This window comes from Cyclopterus lumpus, chromosome 13 (genome assembly GCF_009769545.1).
Source record: "Cyclopterus lumpus isolate fCycLum1 chromosome 13, fCycLum1.pri, whole genome shotgun sequence".
Taxonomy (NCBI): domain Eukaryota; kingdom Metazoa; phylum Chordata; class Actinopteri; order Perciformes; family Cyclopteridae; genus Cyclopterus; species Cyclopterus lumpus.
This window is the reverse complement of record NC_046978.1, coordinates 8,612,548-8,636,105: the sequence shown is the minus strand read 5'-3', so window position 1 is coordinate 8,636,105 and position 23,558 is coordinate 8,612,548. Positions and strand designations below refer to the sequence as shown.

At 42.7% G+C, this 23,558-nt stretch overlaps 1 protein-coding gene across 2 annotated transcripts; it reads right to left on the bottom strand.

Annotated features, from left to right (window-relative positions):
• Positions 1-145: 145 nt before the first annotated feature.
• On the bottom strand, positions 146-9,860 carry si:ch211-149e23.4. Of its 2 annotated transcripts, none has more exons than XM_034549119.1 (14): positions 9,652-9,860; positions 7,488-7,817; positions 7,007-7,315; positions 5,152-5,433; positions 4,898-5,054; positions 4,445-4,614; positions 4,052-4,333; positions 3,609-3,908; positions 3,226-3,510; positions 2,942-3,104; positions 2,180-2,340; positions 1,944-2,019; positions 726-753; positions 146-581 (listed from the first exon to the last, which is right to left on the bottom strand). In XM_034549119.1, exons 1-14 carry the CDS (start codon positions 9,800-9,802, stop codon positions 432-434), a joined length of 2,844 nt encoding a protein of 947 aa, XP_034405010.1. In that variant the 5' UTR covers positions 9,803-9,860; the 3' UTR covers positions 146-431. The 2 variants fall into 2 exon arrangements, with proteins under 2 accessions (XP_034405010.1, XP_034405011.1); XM_034549120.1 differs by having other exon boundaries at positions 146-524.
• Between the last annotated feature and the right edge of the window lie 13,698 nt (positions 9,861-23,558).

The following is a 23,558-nucleotide window of genomic DNA, read 5'->3' as shown; positions in this document are numbered from 1 at the left end:
CAGCAGATGGTCCTCACTGATTTAGTCGACCAAAGATACCACAAGGGCAGATGGTGGGAAGCTAAAGTTATCTCTATATCTGGAGATATAGGTGTTTGTTTTAGTTCAGTCATGTGGGGACAACTTGATGAAAATAGAAAAAAAAGATATTTGGATGATTTTATTGACAACAGCAATGAACATAAAAAATAAACAAAATTTTGTCGATGAAGAAGTGCAAAGGTAATGCTTTAAAATCAGTAATGCCTATCATTCAAAAAATCCTTGCGAATAACTCACATTTCAGTACATAAAAAGGATTGTTTCACTTATAATGCTGAACTCATAAGAACATACACTGAAATGATAAATCCTGCAGTTCCAGTAAGCCTTCATATCTAGTTTGTGCACAATGCAAAGCAGAATGTGTACGTCTAAATTCTTTTTTATCTTCACACTGCGCTCTTGATGTCAAGGACGATGGAGTAACTGACCATCTGAGCGTATTCTTTATTGTTATGTTCTGTCCCCGCCGGCTTCTTCACCTGAGGAGAGCCGGGATCTTGCGTCAGGGATGTCAAGGCAGCAAGAGACTCCTTTTTCTGAATTATAATTATGAGCAGTTTGAGAGACTGTGCTGATTTCAGATGTGTATAATAACTGAGCAAAACCAGAACAAGTATTAGTTTACAATGAAAAACTGAATTTTAGAAATGGACTTGCATGTCAACTGAATTTAGTCTTACCTTATATTGTGACCGGCTTTGTCTTTTGCTGTAAAACCAAACAAAAAAATATTGTGTGAATCATGTGAATGATCCCGTTTTGAAATATTAATCTCTTTCAAGGAGCATGTAGGGCTGAACAGCAACACTAGATGGCACTGTGACTTAATCTGACACGCAGAGTTGTGTTCAAATAGGGAAGTTGCAGGTGGGAATGCATTATGCTCCAAGAATATCAATGGAGATGGCGAGTGGTGATCTCTAATGTCAGAAGCAGCAGCTCACTTTGTACTTTATGACCTCAGCGACATCAACGCAATGAAGACCTGCAGCCGTCAAAAAGGGCCCCCAGTATTGGAGGGGAGGGTGCGTTGACGTTGGTGCCAAAATAGCTCTTCTCCCGGGGAGTCATGTTTTTCTTGTATACGCTTGTTGTACGCTGTGGGACTGACCTTCCCAAATTAGCCTGACGGGACCCTCCCACCGGAGCCAGGGATAAGGGAACCGAGGCTGTCAACCAATGGCACCTTGACCAAATGTTCTGACCAGAGAGCCGAGCCTATTCAAACAGCTTCTGGACCGTTGTTGTGCGGCACAGTGCAGCTTTAGTTAGAGAGAGGCCTGATCCGATCCAGACAAACATTCTTGAGATAAGTTAGATTTGGCAGTGAATGTAAAAATTGTGGAAAGTTCTGCAGGCAGAAGCCATCAAATATTTCTAGGATTGTGACGGATATCCCACATCAGTCATAAAAGACGAGTGGCTCGCTGATTTCTTCCAACTGCAGTAAGATCAAGAGATGGATTTGTGGATTCTTTATCATGGCGAATGGCAGCCCGATATTCATTATACTAATAACTTCCGAAGTCGTGAACCTTTTTACCTCCACTTTTACAATGTGGCATTGATGATAATGGGCCAACAAACAGCACTGCAGAAACGTGCCAGAAGTAACACTTCTAAAAGCCAGAGCAGGAAACTGGAAGATCAACCTGTTTATCTCCAATGTTCTACCTGTCTACATATGCACAGTTGTGGTGGAAGAGGCACATCATGTCTGCTTCTGCCACACTGCTTCCTGTTTGTAAATAACAGCCCGATACTGTTTTTTTTGGTTAGTTGGGTTAACGATCCGCGCATCCTGTTTGTCTCGTATTGTATGCCACCGGCAGCGTTGCCCGTCAACACATCTCCTGCCGAGCTGCAAACACGGTCACCCGTGCAGGCATTTAACTCACCAGCACACCCAGAGGGTGACGACGAGGACGAGGATGATGGCCGAGGCCGAAGAAATGCAGATCATGGCGGCAAGTGCTGAAACACATACATGGACACAGTTGTCTAAGCCACAAATACTAAACAAAAGTTTAGTTTCATTCTAAAAAAACATACCTCAGCATGTTGATATGATCAGAAAGTCCTGAGTAAACAAGTCACTCTATTAGATGGGAAATACAACAGGGTCCACACTCACCGAGCTGCTTGTCCTCGTCCGTGACCTCCACTTGAATGTTGACTGTGGCTGTGTGGTGATAGAAGGACGCCCGGCAGCTGTACAGGCCTTCATCCTGCTCCTTGAGCTCTGACTGGAAGACCATTGCAAGCCCGTCCATTTGGACAAATGAGCCGTCACTCCTGAAACACGAGTGACTTTTAACTGAATTTGTCTTTGAAGGAGTGTTTTATATTTTTCCTATCGTGAACAAATCACTCAAAAGGACAGAAGCCAACAATGTGTTAGCCCATCTCGCAAATGTTTCTGAATTTACACTCCATCTGTTGCGACACTTGAGACATACATGTTCAAGAGTGCACCAAAATATGAAGTTTAATTTGTTTGTTAAAAGGCTCAGTAATCTCCTCTCTCAGCTGCGCATTGTAGTGTTTCGCAAAAGTTACTCTAATACATAACAGCAGTACATGCACGTTAGTTTTGGGCTATTTTTAGCTGCGGATTTACACACATTTGATCTTCTAGTGAGTATTTACAGCAGGGTGTGTGTGTGTGTGTAGAGTTGACCCAAAATAAACTACAGTACCCACGGTGAGTTCATGGGATTATGGAATCTCTCTAAACTCAATGATATCCATGTTGTAGAAACCATCCAGTTTACATTTCCAGTCTGATAATTGTTAACTCTGGGTTTAATAGCTCCTTGAAATTGGGCGAGCATTTAATTTAATTAAATGTACAGCTGCATCCTCGTTAGGTGTTAGATAACAGAGGATTCATCACCTTTTACAGATGAGGTTGTACTCTGGCACGTTGCCTACGACTCGGAGCAGCACTCTCTGGTCGTGAAGTTTTTCCTGGAGAGCCAGTCTGTGTGTGATGATTTCACCACCGTAGCGGCTTTGCAGAGGAGTCGTGTGGTTTAGGACTCTCACAGAGGAGATATCTGTGGAAAAGTCATTTTTAGCCATGACATCTTTCGATCGCTGAATGCATTTATGTGAATTATTACATTTGGAGCAATAAAAGTGTGCAAGTGCTCGCATGAGTATTGTCTCTAAACTCACGGTATCTGGGGACATGAATGGACTTTTTCTCTGTGGCACCATGTTCAAAAAGATGCACACAGGTCAGGTCCTCCCCCTCATGACGGGCCAGAGGAAACTGATATGTAAGTCTGGCTTTAATGACGAAGCCCTCATACTCTGAGTGCAGGGATGTTTGGCCTTTGGCATTTTCGGGAAGGACCCAGGCGAGGTCAGCCCCGACACCCTCGCCTGTGAAGTCGCACACTGCCAGCCAGAGAGGAGAGTCCTGCTGTCTCACCAGAGACACACTCAGCAGAGGGGCTTCTGCAAAAGAAAACAAGGGGTGACAGGAAGGGGATAAGCAGCTGTGTGAGTTTGTGTGAGTCACAGAGAGAAATATCTCAAAGAAAGAAACAACTTACTGTGCACAAGAACGTGTATTGATCTTTTCTCTGGCACCTCCAGGCTTGGATGCTCCACTGTGCAGGTCAAATTCTGACCAGAATACAGAGATGACAAGACATGGGCGGAGCTCCGGGCCGATACCGAACCATCAGCCTGGACTTCGGTCTCAGACACATAACTGATGCTGTTGTCCACGTTTCCAACGCGCCAGCTTATGATTGCTGCAGGGGCAACGCTGTCCACCGAGCAGTCCACCTTCGTGAACTCGTCACCGTCTTTCCACTCAGTGCTGGAGTTGATGGTGATTTCAGGGTGAGCTGCGTGGGAAAGAGGAGTTGAAAATAGGTGTTTCTTTTGAGAATAAGATTTTTTTTTTTTTTTTAAATCGTCGGCGCTTGTACGGCCAGAAACGTTTTGCTACTCAGACAAAATGATCCACCGCTTGATTTGTCGAACATACCGCAAAGAGGGAGGGTGACACTTCTGTTCTCAGGTTCCTCAAACGCAGGGTGATTTATCACACACTCCGCAGTGAGCTCCCAAGGCAAGCAGGCAGGGAGGAGTAAAACTCCCCTGACAGAGTGGCTTCCATTATGAGAAGTGAAATTGAACCAAGAGAGTCCAGACAGACCCTCTGGTAGAAGCCAGGACATGTTGGCTGCAGGAACAGCATCAGCTGCTGAGCACTCAATCACCCAGTGTCCATCTTCAGTCTGCAAGTCGACTCGAATTGTTGGAGGAACTGAGAGGAGAGAACGTTCCATGACAATATTTCATAGGCACACACTGCAGAACAATCTAAATGTAGTCGTGAAAGTCTTTAAGAAGTATAATGCCAAAGGGTTTCACCTACCAGGCCGTATAACTTGAGGTTTAACTGTGACATTAAACTTCAGCGTTGTTTTAAGATGGTGATAGGAGAAGAAGCATTCATACAGGCCGGCATGCTGATGCTCCACAGGACCCTGAACTGTCAGGCTGCTGCCAACCAGCTCCACACCGTCAGGCAAGGGCCCGGCATCCCTAGTGAGAATACAAAGAGGAATCCATGTTTCAGACTGTTATTTCAATCAGGAAACTTGTCTAATTCTGATTCCTGCCGTCTATCACCTGTGGTTTGGTGTGTGTTACCACATCCTCCACCGTGCGTATCATTTCAGTCAGTAGTATTGATGTTAACTGTTTCTGCCAATGTGTTTCCACATATTATTCTCAGGACGCTCGTTACAAAAGTAAAATAGAGAGAACTAAAATAATAAAAACAATTAAAAGGCCCGATTCTTTTACAATGCCACATTGTTCTTACTTTATGCAGGTAACGTTGTAATGTGGCACATTCCCAGTGACCTGCAGGCTGATGACGGTGTCTCTCCGTCCTTCCTGCACCTCTAAAGGTGGAGTGCCTTGAAGGTCATCACTGTTGCTTCCCAGCTCTGAGTACATCAACTGAACTCCAGACAAATCTGCAGAATAATAAAACATGTGTCTGTTTTTCTGTGACTTCTACCTCATGGGCATCAGCCGAGTTATTTTTAAAGGTGAAACATTGCTAATACTCACAAAAAGACGGCAGTGTCATGACTCGTGACACTTGCTGTGTAAATTTGGGGTGGTCAAACACACAAGTGACATTACGGCCCTCATACACTGTTGCAGGGAGGACGACTGAGCTTGTCTGCATGTCCGAGTCTGTGTCGTTCTCTCTCTGCAGCTCTTCATGGATGTTCAAAACCAAGGTGATGTCAGCGTCAGGTCTCCCTCCAGATGAAATGCACGAGACCACCCAGAACTCACTTCCTCCTTGTTGTACCATCTCTGCTTTAATGCTCACATTTGGCCTCGCTAAAAGAGCAGGAAGAAACGCCAGAAGAGTTATTCTTTCTCGAGGTCTGATGTTTTTTCCAGCGAATCTAAAAGTCAGATATCAAGTTGAGGCTCAGGGTCTTTTTGTTGAATAGGAAGCCGGGGCCGGATGAGCAAAACACGAGCCGTAAGGGGCTTCTGCTCTCGGTTTTGGAGAGTGCTGACTCGGGCTTATCACCTGTCCCATCTGTTGGCCGGGCTGCAGCTGAGAGCAGATGTCTGGCCCAGCTGCTGTCCAACCGAAGCTGAGCGAACCACAGGCTTTAATGCAGGGAACAGAGTCTATTATAAAATACATAAATGTTGTGGCGTCATACAATATCCAGCCATCCCTAACGAGTAAGAGAAGGTAGCGTGGGTGTTGGGGGAAGGGTGTGTGCGATTAAAGTGAGTTTGTTGACACCTATAATTCAGTGTGAATTTAACTACTGCAGCTGGAAAATGACCTAAGCTGCAGTGCTTTAGTGGGGTGTGAATGTATCACAGACAAATGAGCTGGCTGGTGCGTCTTGTGCCAATGGGATCTTTACATCGCGCAGACTACCATAGATGCTCTGCACTGCACATAGTTCCCTTTTAAATGTTGATGCCATGAGACTGCACCACATTACTTGGTTTGTTATGAGCGACCTATATTGTCTGTTCTGTGCTAGAGGCAGCGGAAGTAACATGGGAACCAGAGGCCGACATGTCGTGTGTGAACATTGCTGGAAACAAAACCGAATTTCAGGGTTTTCTTGGGTACCATGTATTTAAGTTGTGCACAACTCCTGTTTGACTTTGAGTTCCATTCGGGGATGAATTATGTTATGTAATATTTTTTTTTTTTTTAAGTAAATCTATGTAAATATGATCAAATCTTTCTGGCCACTTGAGGGCAGCAGAAACACATTGTCAATGCAACATTGATGTATCAGCATAATGGAGCAACGTTAGCATTCAGTCGAGTGCCGGTTCCAGTATTCTCTAACTCCCTTTCAGCTCTGTGTTTGGTCCCTACCAACTCCAACTGTGTCTGTGAATATAGATTGTAGCAACGTTTTCCCTCATGAATGTCAAAACCTCAAGACTAAATAGAGTAAACTGGATTTCTAGAAGCTTGAGTGACAAACTCAAGATTATTTGCATACCTCATTCACACTTTCAGTTGTGTAAGAACTTTGTTGAAAAAACACATGTAGGCAGTTTGTGAAAAAAACAACGTAATTGAACGGGAGAGATGTAGTCACCAAATTGCACGCTGCTGTTATCAATTATTTACTGGCTTATTGCTGCATTGTGGTGTTCCATATGCTCGACGTCAGTGAAAAAAGTGCATTCCCACATGACCGCGTTGCATTGTACAATGTGATTTATGGTCTTGTCACTGTGTATGTGGAACAGAGTGGGAATGAACAGCCAGCGTGAACAATCAGCAGGAGAATGTTATTGTGTTGTGAGTCATGATGCACAATCACAAAACTCAGACTTGCAGTGCAATATGTCGCCATCCGGTAACGCAAATTGGGAAACAAGACGACACCGGCACGCTCAGATGTGAGTGTTGGCTTACTGTAGGTCTCCACCCTGACCATGGTGACTTTGGGGTCTGGGAGGGTCGGGTGTTGGACCACACAAGTCACGCTGTCCTCGTCCTGCAGGTGCGTGGGGAAGCGGAGGATGCTGCTCAGAGTGGAGGTGCCGTTTGAGTGAATGGTTTCACTCACGCCCACAGCAAAAGTGTCATCTGAAGGAGGTCGGCCGGCGACTAACCAGCTGACTTGAGGCAGAGGCCGGCCACCGACCGCAGAGCATGACACCGACTGGTACTGAGAGCCGTTTATGGTCTCTGCGTTCACCAGCATCTGTACATCTGGCCGAGCTGTGAGGGAATGTAGTAAGCATGTCAATCTTCTGAAACAAGTATTGGGTCAAAGATGCGTTATCTCCAAGTTAAATTCAAATCAGATTGGTGGTGCAGAGGTTATGACCTTTTAGATTGATTTTAAATCTTCTCATTGTGGTGAATGAAAGAAAATCATACATTGGCTTACCTACGACAGTGAGATATACACGGTCAGAATACTGGTTTTCCTCTGATTCAAACTCACAGATGTATTCTCCCTCCGCTTCCACATTGGACACCTTCATCTTAACTGTGAGGTTGGTGAGAGACTCTGGCTTTGAGATGTTATCGCGGCTAAATGGTTTGCCATTAAAAAATCCAGCCAGTCGCTTGGATGTAATTTTGGAGTTAATCTGGCGTTTCCACTCGGCACTCTGGATCTCACTCTCGCCCAGATAACTACAGCTCAGGTAGACGTCCTCTCCCAGGACTGCTGTGATGTTGTGAGTGATCTCAAGGATCCTCTCTCCACCCAGCCCTGTGACACGAAACAGCACGATGTTCAGGAACAATGAAATGTCACACGTTCACAGCCGTCGCACTGCAAACACCAGCAAAGGAGAAACGTTTGTGGGCCATAATGTGATTGTTCCTGACCGACGGCAGGTTGATAGATGTCCATTGCTGTGCCTATGAAAGCTCTTTCTGCACCGCTTCAGTTGAGTGAAACTGTGATGGATGAGAATGACTAACTGGCTCAGTGGTGATGTGGTTCTCAGTCATTTTTATCATTATTAGAACGTGTCAATGACTAATCAATAAATACTCCAGCCATGCAAACGTGCTCACACTGACAATACTAACACGCTGATGTTTAGCAGGTGATGTTAAAACCATGTTCACTGTCTTAGTTTGGCGTGTTTACTGATAAGCACTTAATACAAAGTAGCAGCTAAAGCTGATATAATATATTTATTTAGATTTGAAGTCAGTAGAATACGTCCTCTGGGGACCATGAATGTCTGTATGAAGTGTCATTTCTGCACACAATGCCACTTGTAAAATGCAACCATATCCCCACAGCGTGTATTTAGTAGGGGACTCCATTATGTTAATGAAATGAAAACAGTCCAAAAGTTACGCCCTGATCCATCCACCAACACAGACGACTGTGTCCCTTCACACTGCTCAGAAAGCCACCGTTAGGGCAGGTTTCAGAAGACAGGACATTTATTAGAGGATGACAGGTTTTAACACTTGCAGAATGGACAGCGTGCAGACTCCAAAGCATATAAAGTTCCAATAATCCGGCTTCCTCTGATGACTTTATCAAAGTGCACTTGAGGACAGAGTTTGCCCCGTAAGCCAGCTGAAGCCAAGAGACTGTATTCAGCTTTAGATGCATGATGAGTAAAAATAATGCTGCTGCTCATGGAAAACTACAGAACTGACAGCCAGCTGCTGCAGTCTCAACTAAACTGTTTGCATCAAACGCTGTGAAAGCCGAAACGCTGTTGGTCTTACTATACATCACAGCAAATGGAAACAATGTGGAGAGCCTCCAAAGGCTTTTAAGAGGAAAGGACACAAAGAGAGATAAATGAATATGCTGCATCAGTTCAATTATGTCTTGTGGGTTTATAATTCATTTGCCCTTGCAGGTTATTGCCAAAATAAATGTCAGCCAAGCATGGAAAAGACACACCTTAAGGATACAAACTAAGTAATAAGTAAGAGGGGAAAAGAAAAATCAGTTATTCATGCACTGCACCATATTTCCTGAGCCCCAAAGGCTTCTTTTTCTCTCCAACCAGCAAGCATTCACCAGTGGCGCACAGCAACTGTTCCTTCACAGACTGGGGATGTGGTAAACAAATAAGACTTTCGACTTTGAGAGACGGAGCTTTTTCACATGTTCAAACTTTCATCTTCAGCTGGAAGTCCCAGTGACAACAGAAACAAAGACTTCACACAGGATCTTAAAAAAAATATACAATAGAAAATCTAAAGTGCAGAGGGTTTCTCCCTCACACAAAGAAAAGCCTTAACGACCCACATATATTAACTTTTAAAGGCTGTAAAGGAAACTAATGTGGTTTTAGGTGTCACCGCTGGTCAATAATAATGAACTGACTTCTGGAGTGACAACACCAACATGCCATCAGCAATATACTGCTATTTCTATTGAGTGTGTTCAAGATGCATCCAGCATGTAGCTTTATTGCCTGTGTGTATTTATAATTGGACTAATCACTTAGGAAAACCATAGCAGCTATGTTTAGTGCCACAGATTAAACACGACCTTGAAGGCCAGTAAAATAAGCCCATAAACAGCTGACAATCACAGACGGATTGTAACTCGGCAGACTTACCCAGGATTTCCAAGCAGTGAGCAACATTTAGGAAAAAAAAAAAAAAAAAACGGTGCTGAGGATTCCATGATGGTGTCATTGAGTGAAACCGAGTTGGATCATCTGACAGTTGATAATGGTATTTAAAGTGTGTGTGTGTTCTGTGGTTCATGGTTAGATGTACACACCCTCTACAGCTGAGGCTGATGTTTGTTCCTCCTTGGGTGCACGTTTGCTGTCACTCACACACCTATATGTGTACATACTCTCTCTCACACACACACACACACACACATTCAGTATGATAACCGTTGGTAAAACCGCTTCTGCCTTTTTGCTTTCTGAAACAATAAATGGGCTTATGTGTATCAGATTTGCATGTCTCTCACAGTTTTATTTCTTCCCAGCCTGTTTTCTCCAAGTCGCCGTGCACTGTGTTTGTTCAGTTACTCAGCCACCTCATATAGCAGAGCGCCTTGGGAAGTGGTAAAGCCATACATCATTCATACCGCACTTTGAGACTACCCGTCTACGAGACAGCTCGCTACGGCTGCTCATGCCCTGCAGTTTGGGTAATCACTCACTTCTGGGTATTGTTTTATTGCATAATGCTCCTTTAATTCACTTGGTTGCAGTTAGTTTATTTTTTATTTTTTTTTACTTCCTCAGTCGAGACTTATTTGCCGAGTACAATTTGTCACCCTGCGAGGAAAGCTGGAACAGAAACCAATGAGGGTGAGAAAGATAAATATCTCAGCATTGCATAGCATTTCAGGCCGGTCTATGAGGGGGCGGGGGCAACTTTATGACAGTGAAGGAAATGACCTGACAAAAACACTACCAACACATTTTGATTTGTTGTGGTTTGTAACGGCTTTTTGAATCATCTGGTTTGGACCTGTTTGGTTTAGAACAAAGAAAATAGTTGTTGCATCCTCTTATTCTCCCTCCACACACACACACACACACACACACACACACACACACACACTACAGCACAGCAGAGTGAATCTTCAGTAAGGCCCACACTACACAACATGAACGTCCCTTAAAAAGCCTACAATGCTTTGTCGTCCACACAGTTCCCTTAAAATGCTGCATGATTGTATCTTTCTTTGCATGGTGGAAGGTCAAGGCTCCGACACACAGCCTAAATTCAGGAGTGAGACACCTGAATCATTTAGGTCAGAGCTGAGGAAGGAGCATAAGCAAAGTTCAGGGCCTACTTTTTGTCTGTTCAGGATCAAATTCAAATCCCTTAAAGTTACTTATTTCATGCACATTTCACTCTATCCTCAATTTGAAAGTCCCTCAATGGATTTTAAGAAATGTATACACAAGTGTTAATCATGTCTTGCTTCCTTGTTAAGTTTTTCTTGAGTTATTTTGTATTATAAAACTGATTGAAAAGAAGATGAGAAGCACATTTTTTGAATCTACAAAACAAAAATCAGCTTCTGAACCTTACGGATAGATAAGGTTTTTTCGGCTCTTATTACTTCCAATCTTGCTTCCCTGACTTAATTCTGACTGTGGATGATCATATCTCCGGAAGGTAAAATACAGTTCGGTCTATTACCGAAGTTACATGCAAACACTTCTTCATCTCTAAAAACCCTGTGTAGTCACATGAACACAGAGCTGGTGGTCATTGTTCCAGCTAATCAGATCACTTGAAGTGGTTATTCCCTGAAGGCGGAGTGGAGTTTGGAGAAGGAGTCTGGAAACCTTCAGTCTTTTCCGGGTGAGCCCTGCTGTCTGCGAGCTAATGCGTTTTACTGACAATGACTTGTTAACATTTCATAGATTTCACAGATGTACAACTGGCATCCTTTTCACCTCTCTGGCTTTCACTTTGGACACACATGTGGAAATTCTGCTGGAAAAAGATAGTTGGTGATCATCCAATAATATTGTGTGAGCAGTAAAGCACCGGCCTGTGAAGGGCTGCGTGGTAACCTACTTAACTCTGTGAAACCTTATCATCACTTTCTTCAGAGGAGGAAACTCACTGATCATCTACACCATCTCGACCTTCTGTTATTCATTTAAAGCCGAGTTATTCCCCCACCCCCAACACACACACTCAAAAAGGCGCTTGAATGGATCCAGCACTGAGGCAAAGATTGATTTGTCACTATTAATGTGAACTACATCACTGTTTGGCCATGTTGTGACACAGCTGGCATCCGTGTACAAAGGGAAATGAATAAATATAAAAGTAAATAGGCCCATATCACTACCATCAGCATGCACCTCTCCCTGGGCTTAATCTTAGAGCACAATTTAATACCTCTCACATTTTAAAGAGACATGTGTGGTCTGCAGCACAGAGAGAGGACTGACTGGCTGGAGAGGTCTTTTATTTCAGAGCACATGTGAAGTAAAACAGGGGTTTTAACTTTAAATCATTTTGGCTTTTATGTTTCAAGTTGGAACGGCCTCCCCAAGGAGACATCTTAAAATGTAAACTTAAAGACTCAACCTTTTAGACTGGCGGCTTACTTAGAAGAAATAGCTTGACATTTTGGGAAATATACTTAAAGATCGATACCACTTCTGTTTCTGTAAATGTGTAGCGAACTTAGCTTAGTTTGAACTGCATACCTGATAAACACATCTTGTTTCATTTAATGTGTACAAAAAAACTAATTTTAAAAACAACAATTAGGGAGAGCCGGGCCGTGTCCCACTGCTTCCGCTCTTTATGCTAAGCTAAGCTGGTAGTAACTTCATATTAACGTCATCGTGGTATCAATCTTCTCATCAAATCCCTCTACAAAAAGTCAAATACATGCATTTTCATTCCCGCAATGTGAAACTATTCCCTTTAACATTTATGGATGAGTGTATGGGTGAATGTTTCCATCTCCCATCTGCTCTAGTTGTAAATAGTTTGGCAGGAACCTATCACAAATGGGGTTTACAAAGGTTTGATCAATTGATAATGCATATAAGGACACTCACAACCTAAATCCATTCACAAAACATCCTGACCTTGTTTTGAAGAGCACATCACTGATGGGTTTTCACAGGGCCTATACAACACTAAACATTCATAATGAATCATAATCATCTCATGAATGTTTATGTCTTGCTGTCTGACAACCTCCTAAAAGTCACATTACTTTTAATGCTTTTCAAATGCATCACTTAACACAGTACGCAAAGAGAAAACTTAGAAATTTCACATGGTGAGAAGTGGTGATTCTTGATGAATCACAACTTACTGCGAGCCTCCGTTATGCTTTTATAGTGCAAGGTAACTCATACTGAAATGTTTGTTCCTTACAACTGTCTGGAAACTTCCTGAAAGGTCATTAAACACATTCACGCTTGCACTTCTTGCGATAGGAAATAGAAAGTTGTATGCAACTGCAAGCATACTGAGTGAGTAAAAAACGTCTCCTCTTCAGTGTAGAAAGCCTTTACATGAAATTCTCCATTGTACTTTTGTCTCTATAAGACATAACTTCTCTGATCAATCTCTTCTTCTTCTTTGATGCTCCAGTGTGCGTTAATGGTTGAGGAGGCTGGGACACTGAGTGCTTAATGGTTATTTAGTTCATGGAAATCACTCAAACACTGATGTGCAGTCTTGATGATGATGCATCAGATGCTCAGGTCATCAGCCATTTATGTACTTTAACTGTTGAGGTTGGACTGCTGAGTGCCTAATGGTTATGTAGTTGATGCAAATGATTCAAAGACACTCATGAAGAGTGGAGAGGCAAATCTGGTCATTACAGTAAGTTGAGCTTGAAAGAGGGTTTGTGATAAATGATACTGCTTTTAAAATGTGTTTCAGGGAAGTGGAGCTCTTTGTTTTCTCAAGCAAAAGTCCGAAGTGTGTCCTGCCAGCTGAACCCGACGCTTTGGTGGCTCATGTGAGGACGGGTGCATTAGTCTCGTTCCTGGGGTGAAAAAGCGAGCCGCTGGCAGAGCATCAAGTGGGAATGTAAGTGAAATGGACAGCAGATGGCTCTGGTTTGTGCACCGGTTGTTTGGGACGGGCTGAGCATGGCTGGGCCTGTGCACCCCTCCAGACCTGGCACCCGTCCTGGCTTCCCCCGCAACAGGACTCTTCATCCAGCAGGCTGTGTGTCTGTGCTAATGCAACCTGTACAACTCCCATCAGGGGAGGAGGTGAGTTACTGAAGCCCATCCAAGGAAATGGGCCCATTTATACTGAAAGAAAGTCTTCAGTAGGCCCAACACCAAGAGCTATGGTACCTGAACAGTGTGGTCATTTTTCTGTCACCATACACAACGCATTGAGATAGTAAAATATTTTGTTTTAATGCACAAACCACAAAGCTGTTTCGTTGTTGTTGAAGAACCAAAAGGCCACACCTAAGTAACCACTTCCAGTAGTGGCCGCGTGAAAAGGGTCGATCGGCAGTTGCTTTGCTTGGTTTTGACGACGACAACTTTGACTTTCAAAGGTTTGTTTGGTGAAATTCAACAGCTTTAAATTAAAGTACAAATACTATATTGGTCTGCAAATGTATTCATCCATAGATGCCTCTTTGCTTTACACAGACAGCAAGTCAGGAAATAATGATGCAACGCCGCTGACAGATCCTTCTGTGACACCTTCCTCAGGTCATGAAGTGTTGGGTGGATGCAAGTTCTAAGAGGTGCAGTGTTTAACAGTAGAGAGATGACAGGAAACGAGGGGAGGTATGTGTGTGTGTGTGTGTGTGTGTGTGGGGGGGGGACAACAAGCAACAAGCAACAAAAGGTCCCCAGCCAGACTCAAACTGGGGTTGTTGCATTCAAGGTCAGCAACTTAACTCCAAGGCTATGAGGGAACCCTAGTAGACACTCTACTTTGATTCAAAATGAGGTACTTAAAGTTTGTTAAGATGACCGATTAGCAGCTTTTACTGCAGGATGCTTGAGTCAAACGTGACGGGCAGACCAACCAGGTGTTTACAGGCAGCTTTGTATAGCCTGCACCTGGCATGGACCTGAACCTCTACCACACTAAAGGGAAGTGAGATATATCACTTTAAATCAAAAACGACAAAAAGCCACGTATCTGTATTTTTTTAAATAAGTAAATCAAAGCCCCATCGGCTGCTTTTGAGAATAAGATATGTTGCTACTTCAATACCAGAAACAGAATGCTGATCATTGGATGATTATGCAAATCACCACGTTATGGCATGGTTAAGTTTAGGAAAAGATTGCGGTGACGACAAAACAAATAGTTATTAAGATATGCTAAGTGTTCGGCAACAAAAAAACACATTGGGGAAGTTTGTGTTTATGCTTTAATAAAAGGCACATGTTAATTGCAGGACGCAATCTCTGACCCTCCTGCATGAAAGTCAGTAGTGCCACACGCCCATGCACATCTTACTTTCTGCCTGGCTAAATAAAGGACACACTCCTTTCTGTGCTGGCTCTGAACTTTGGCACTGGACTTTAATCACGAGGTGTGGAATCATCCAATATGGACTTATAGGATTCAGGGATACACACACATGCATCTCACAGCCTCACGCTAAATAAAACCTTGACTGTGTCGAAATATGAAGATGAAATATTGCCGTTTTTGAAATGCCTTCTGCAGGAGGTAATACATGAGTTAAAGATATTGTTTTCGTTGACAGCGAGCTCTTAATTAAAGCAGTGTGCGATAATGAGAGTTCACCTCCTCTCAAGCATGCACTGCATTAAACTCAGCTGACACAACAGAAAACTCACATGCAACCTTAGACCTAGGGGGTAGAAATTACCCTGGCACCGGCCAGGCAGGGACTGTGCAGGAAGGCAAGCAGCAAATCAATACAGTTTTATAGACCTGAATCATGCCTAAATGTTCCTTCTTAGCTCTCAGTCTGAAGGCTGTTCAGTGGAGGAGGGAGGCGACACTCACACACATCCTGACTGCTGTGATGGAGATGATTATGCTTCCATTAGTTGATGTGAAGTCTCTGTTCTGACCGTTGGATCTGGTTTTACAGTCCGCTCCAGTGCATTTCACATCGCTCTGTGCCGGTTCAGGTTACAAATGTAAATAGTAAAAAGTGCTTGATGTAAAGTTTGTGCAACAGGACTGTGTTTTGGGTTCCAGATAAACAAAACTCGTGGCTGCCATCTATGGGCACAACTGATAAAGTGTCGAGGCCAAAAACACTAAAGTGAGCTTTAAAAGGATACAAATACTGGATAAAAATAAATGCATTTTAATAAAGGCAATAGAGGTAAAACATGAATCAAGAAGTGTTGTCTTTTTTTCCTGGACATTGTGAGCAATTTGGGGGTTCAGTATCTTGCTCAACGTCTATTTAAAATGTTGTGCTACTATACTTTTCCTCCACTACGTTTATTTGACAGCTTTATTGTTCCAAAATGTAATCAACAAATAAATCACAATTATTATTATAGATCTGCTACCACTATGAACCACAGCTGTATATTTAAGTGACACCTACACTGTATACTGCAAATACATACAGTAACATAAAATGCATTACTCTGAAATGGATCATTCTGTATAATGAGTACTTTTAGTACTTTAGGTACATTTTGCATGCACATTTGTACTTTTCAAGTAAAATTCTATCTGCAGGACTTTTACTTGTAACATCAAAACAAAGTAACCCTAAATCAATAAAGCATGCAGTAAATCCATTTGAAAACACTTGTTTATGATGATAAAATCGTATTCTGAGATGAGTTGCATTAACCAGCGTGAGCAGTCATGCACCACACCCACACCCACACACACACACACACCCACACACACACACACACACCCACACCCACACAAACACGGAGGACGGGGGGCCCTCAGAAATCCCTGTGGCGCCTCTTATGTACGCAATGGCCGCTCAACCAGTGCATTCCTGCAGCACATTGTACTGTAGGTCTGCCCATGTTAACAAAGGTTTCAACACAATGACAACAGAGTCTAAAGGGGCAGTTCCACACTTTCAGCCTGGAAACTGGATACTTCCTATCTACCAGGTGTTTTCTATAGACACTATTTCAAATGAGACTTTTCAGCCGGAAGGTGTCTTCAGTGTCCCTGAGTGACCGCTCTCTCTGCCTCTGCCAGTAACATGCAGCCCGACCTTCCTCTTACCTACACTGACTCAGCATTTGCTGCTTAATGTTAAGTGATTAAAGTATGCTGCTGGTGACGCCCGGTGGGTGCGAGAGGCCTTCATCAAGGATTCGCCCAACATCCTCTTTACCACATTTTAAAAGCAGAAAGCCATAGATCCCAACTATCTGGACTTTCTGATGAGAGAGAAATAAGTTAATGATGAGCAATACGTTTTGCACTACATCTTTATTTTTGAGCATTAAGTCTCTTTTAATAGCGTTTTCTTACATCAATACATGGGTTTCATGTTAAAAGTAACACACTTTTATTTTGCGGGGGTATTTTGGCAGACTTTGCTATATTGTATTTTAAATATATATATTTTTTTACTGATTTTGCTCTTTAAAGTCAGTTTCATGGAACAAAAGGCAACATTGATAATCAAATAGACTGAAAAGATATCCAGAAACATTAGATGGACTCACCTGTATTCTGTCTTGAATTGAAGAGTTGAATAACTGATTGAAATATCTCCAAACACCAAGTTTTGGAATCCCATCAGAAAAAAGTATCAGTATGATACAGCCAATAACACTTTACATGGAGTATTTGTCACACTCGGATACATTCCACCTTCGGTTTACCTTACAAGACCCACTGTTCTTGCTTATAACTAGATGTGGTTCATGTCAGGATGAGAGGGTTATTTGGAGCTCAAAACTCACGTGAATATGTGATATAGGAGGTAAGATTAATATATGAAGGTCAGGTTTCAGCAATTAAGGCCGCAATGTATGAAATGGATCAGTATTATTGAAACTGAAGTCAATAGGTTTCACGTGTTCTGTTCTAAGTGGCAGCATTGAGACAGTTAAGTGGGAGATAGAGATGCAGGGTTGGTGGGTGTAATATTACATCAGAAAATAAAAAAATATTTGTTTTGAAAAGTTGACCAAAACCAACTGTGAGATAATGTCTAAAACCGGAGACACACTTTCTGCACACAGCTGCAACTCTGTCGCCAAGGTAAACACATCCTGACCCGACGCAGTGACCTTTGTCCTTGCTGGTGTCTTGGTTTGGTTGAGATGCACTCCTCCATTGTAACACATACTCTTTCACCCGATATAATTACTAACTCTCTCCTGGCCAATAGCTGTGTGATGAAGTCTCTAATCTTGGAAGTGAAAGGAGAAAAGAGCTCTAAACTTCTGATTTGAGATTTATATTCCACCTAATAATATTGAGATGGGGGGGGGGGGTAGGACATTTTTGTGAGTAAAGTTGGTCTGACTGGAGCCAGACCCAGGGGACAGACAGCTTTATTGCATTGTGGGCTTAATAGCTCGCTGAAAATAAAGTGAATTGTCAGGGCTACCAGACCCCTGATCCTCACGCCTGCTGAAGGCCCATCGCATGACCTCCAAAGGTAACACAGCCCGGGGTGATTGTTAGACAAGAACAAACACGCACCTCAGCCAAAATAAGAAATGCGCTTTGACATTTGCTCCGTTTGCACCACGGGAGACACCCAGACATTCAGCTAATTAGGAGGGGAAAAACATGACTGTGCAGAATGATGTGAAGTTCAAATCAAGTGAGATTGTGCTCATTTGCTAAAAATATTTTCCAATAAAACACTTCTTATAATAAGAACAAATACACAAATTGCCACAATAACTAATAACGCTTGAGTTTTTAGGTGTATTTTATTAAACTTTTATTTAGGCTTCACATCTCTTGAGATAATTTATCTATTTTACATTTGCTTATAAAAATACAAAACAGAGCATGTGCTTTTACAGAATCTTGTGGAACACCTTTTGCAATAAAAGACTTTTGAAACATCAACATCAACACAATTTGATGTGTTTAGTATAATTCAATGTGATTCTGCCCATATTTTCCACCAAACTGTGAACAAATGATGCTGAAGCTTTAAAGACACAACTGATGCCTGAAGTAAAGGTCAAAGGTCAACATGCGTATCCCATTATCATTCACAGCATCACACTATCTAGCTAATGGGACCAGAGTGTCTCTCCACCTCTGGTCCTTTTTCAAGTAACCAACCCCTCCCTCCTTCATCTGAGCAGCATTCAGCGGGGAGTAACCTGGGATCATTACTGCCAATAAACCTGAGTGTGCATGAATCTGACAGGAAGGGTAAAAGGTGGAAAAAAAGTGTAATTCGTTTGGAAATCCATCTTATCTCGACACCATGTGGACAACAGCATGAGGCCTAAGCTGCTTTTATCTAACGATTCAGAAATGAAATAAAATTCAATCAACTTTTATTCACCCTCCTGCTGGCCGAGACAGTGGAAATGTCCTGATTTGTCTTCAGTTTTCGGTCTTCAACCTTTCCCTTCCTCTGAAGCCGAGGGGCCAGCAGCCTCCAACTCCTGACCATCGCTGCGTGAGCGCTGCTCTGGCCAGTGTTAAGTCTCAGTAATTAAGACTTCACGCTGTTCGACTTCAGAAGCTCCTAAATGGGCCTCCTGCCGCCTCCCGCCTCTCCTTGTTGAAAGTAATTTATTCGATTTGACATGAGTTGGGCTTCACCTCATCCTCGCCTCAAACAATGGAGTTCCTCTCTTCCTTTTGTCTGTATTTGCTTTTGTCATCCCTGCTTCTGTATATGATCGTCGCTGTGTTTAATGAAGCCAAAAGGGCCTCTGTTTTAGATGAGGACGTAGACAATTAGGAAGTCAAGTGGTCAATCAGGAAACTATTGTGAGAAAAGAAAACAAGTCGAAGACAAATAGGGGGAACAGTAGATACATACTGTACTTAGTTTCCTTCTTTACTGAGTCCAATATACATGTAATGATCTATAGCTTCTTTGTTTTGTTCAGTTTGTTTTGGTTATGTGACTGCTTAATTACAATGACCCCAATGACAAATGTATTGTCATGTTTAAAGATGCCTAAGCTTTTACTGTATCAATAGGCTTTGGGCCGGATTAAGCTTCTGCGGGGCCCGCAGTGGAAGAATAAGCTCTGGGACCGTATAAACCCATCGTTTCTCCCACTCTCCGTGCCTGAATTAGTTAGTGCTTAGTTTGAGGTAACTTTATGAAGCCCAGAGTTAGTTAGGATCATGCCTCGCAGAGCTCACTTACACAGTCTTACTTTATTTTGAGACTTTTGAGCTTGTAGATTTCATAAGGGTCCTTTTGTGTTTTATTTGTCCCGTTTATATCTCAGGGAAAGTGCATGTTAATAAACTACTGACATCATGCACATTACAAATAACATCAGATGGGTATGGGACAAAGAATCAAAGAGAAGGAGTGCAAAGACAATAATACTTCTAATACATCAATTATATGAAACATATTTAAATGAAATAACAAGAAATACAATTGTAAGCATCATGAAAGGAAACATTAAATTGTGGCACATGTCGAAAATATAATTCTAACAACTCACCAAAGGGAGATGTTTAACAACATTACCTTTAAAAAGCACACCAAAAGGTCTAAATAAAAAACAAGATTAGTTTTTTTATACATTTTAGATACATGTATGTTGCCTTCATGTTGATAGTTTGATATTATACAATACTAATTGAGGAATATGACTGTGGGTATTTTCTGAATGCACTCTTACAGTATTTCTTGTCATGTAAAATATATATATTTTTCTTTCATGTAGCAGTAAATGAGAGCAATTTCTTTAAAAGGTTTTAGGGGGAATATGAAAACAACCGCAACAACAAAATGATAGCATGCTTCAAGAAAGAAACAACGCGCACAGAATATGTACGTCTATGTATAAATATGAGTCTGTGTTCCTAAAGAAAAATAAGCAGCAGTAACAGACATTATTAAAAAATCTCAAATAATACAGGCTAAAATGACAGTATAAGTCGTAAAAATTAACAAGGTTGTTTCCATAATGATGTCGGCCTCTATCTGCTTTAGATATGTGAATGCTCCGCCTGCCCCTGCAGGAAATCAGAGCCATAAATCCGATATGTTAAGGCCGCGCTGATGTTGTTGTAACAAAAAAGCACATGTCCTGACTGTAAGCCCGGACCCTGGTGATACATCATCCGGCCGAACAGCTGAGTGCGACAGGCTCATCTGTCCCAGTCAGGAGAGGTCTCCTTGTTAGATTAAAAAAAACGGAGGAGGAGGGCTACAAAACAAAAGTAGCACACACAAATCAGAGCTAAACAGCTGTATACAACATTATCAAATCCAAGATGACTGATTGATTATGAGCTGAATTTGCGGAGGCTTAACATTAGATGAGGTTTTATGGCCACTCATATGCTCCAAGGACTTGGAACAAAAAACAACAGCCTCCGGTGGTGGTCTGCTGGCTGCTGAGCTCTGACACAGACGCCGGCAGCAGTCCCATGATGAGCGCCGTCACGTGCACAAACACACACAGTTGGTGGTACCCGAGTGGACGGCTGGTCCGGCTGTCAGACAGCATCTCCACGACCCACTGTCCAACTGTTCACAGGAAGCATGCAGAGGGGAGTGGTGGCTGTCTGGTCAGCCGGATTACATGCCGCATGCTTCTTGGGCCTTGCAGTAGTCGCAGACTGACGGACACAAGCAGGTGAAGGAAACGGAGCATTCGCACTAAAAATAACAAGAGAGAACAGCAGACGTGCAGGCAGACAGACAGACAGACAGAATGTCCCTGAAAGTGATAGATGGTGCAATTCTCATGTCAATATGAAGTCTTTTTTGCAGCGTGGCTCCAGAGATGGCGTCCGTCAGTCGGCTGGTCCACAACTTTAGCTCAGACTGAAATATCTTTAAAACTGAAGGTGATCAGCTCTCTTCCTCTAGCGCCACCATGAGGTTGAAAATCTGCTACAGGTCCTCGCCAACAATGTTGGTAATTCCCTGACTTCACCGATTCTTTAGCGCCACCAGCAGGTCAAAATTTACACAATGAAATATTGACATTTTTACTGAACAGATTGGCAAAATATCTTATACAGAAAATACCAGACGGTGGAGTCGGATGCTTTTTGTTGTCCCCTGACTTTTTCTCCAGCGCCACCAGCAGGTTGACGCGTTTGGTTCAGAATGAAATGTCTGGGCAACTATTGGATGGATTGTCATTGAATTAAATATGGGCGTTCATTGTTCCCAGAGGATGCATTGTAATCATTTTCATCCACTGACTTCTTCTCTAGCGCCATCAGGTCAAATTGGAGATGTCTTTTCAGACTAAATATCTGCAAAACTAATGACGTTCCCATCAGCCTCAGCTGTACTTTTGTGTTCGGCGCTAATTAGCATAGGTTAGCATGCTTACTTGCTAAAATAAGATGGTGAACATGGTAAACATTACACCAGCATGTTCACATTCTCAATGTGAGCTCACATTCAAATCAAATGAAACCACTGCTGTACCTAAGCACATCCTCACAGAGCTGCTGGCGTGACTGTAGGCTCTTAGTCTTGTTCATTACAAAATGCAAACTTCCTTCAGGCCCTGCATATATTTTGCCAGCATATAGTTACATATGGCATATAGGTCCAGTCCAGCTGCTCCATTCAATTGTGTGTTGTTGTTTCCTTTTATATACCCTACGGACATTTCCCAGGGAACATTGCATTGTTTTGCAGGGATTACAATTCACTGAAGATTATATCTGCTCCAGCACTGCTGAACAATGCTGCAGGGTGTGGGGGTCTCCCTGTCACAGCCCAGTAAGATTGCTGCCCACCCATTCTGATCAGAGCCTGTGGCATGCCATGAGCCCAATTAAGCTGATCCATAAGAAAAACTCAGGGTCTAGTATGTTAAACCATATAACTGTCTGCCCCTTGCACTCCGACATGTGCATGGTTTTGTCTTTAAAGGTGCCTGTTACAGTCGTGGGCGGCAGAGAGGGTCAGTCTGCCAAAAGGAGGAATGATCCTATGGATATTTTCTTACCGTCCTCAATACCCTATCTGTATGTTTATACCTTATTTATTAGGCCCCAGAGAAAACCACTCTATCATCCCAGTTTAATTTCATATCATACAATAATGCTGCTCTCAGTGCTTTTCTATAAACTGTCTCTCGAAAACGTTCTGAGTCAGCAGAGAGAGAGGCAGCCTTGCAGCGCTTCAGAGCACCAAGCTTTTCCACGGCGGCAGAGTGAGCTGGGAACACACAATCTGATCTGTGAATGGCCTCAGAGTAACAATGTGGCTCATCTATGAAAACCTTCATTGTCTTTGCTCTCGGTCTCAGAGGAGTCGCCGCACAAAGAGGGTTTTGACACAGAGCCCAACCTCTCGTTGAACAAGTCAATCGTACTCCTTAAAAGTGATGGCTGTGGGAGGATTTGGGAACATGCCATGATTCAGATCTCTCTTTGGCTGTTGGGAGTTCTTTTTATTAGAAACGTCTGATGATTATTTCTGCCTGTGATAGCAGGTTTCTTAGCAGAAAGAGTTTGGGCAGTTGTCATTATGAAATTGTTAAACCCAATTTTCAGTACTTAAACCTGCAATAACAGATTGGCCACATGGGGGCAGCAGAAACAAGTTGTAAACACAACATTGACATATTATCACCAACGATATAGCGAACATTTTGATTGGGCAAAATGACCTTTCATTCTGAAGTGTGTTTCTGTTTCCTGGTGAATATATGTCCAACACCACTCTACTTGTAGCTCTCTTTTTGGTCTCCACCAACTCCAGAGGGAAATATCCGGCTCTTTAGCCGCTAAATGCTCCACTCTGTTCACCAGCTGATCCCCTGATAGACTTAAGACTTTCCTGTTTAATAGTGATTATAGTTAGGGCTGAATCAGGTTTGCCCTGGTCGAGCCCCTTGATATGCTGCTATAAGCTTATAGGCTGCTGGGGGATGTTTTAGGATACACTGAGCAC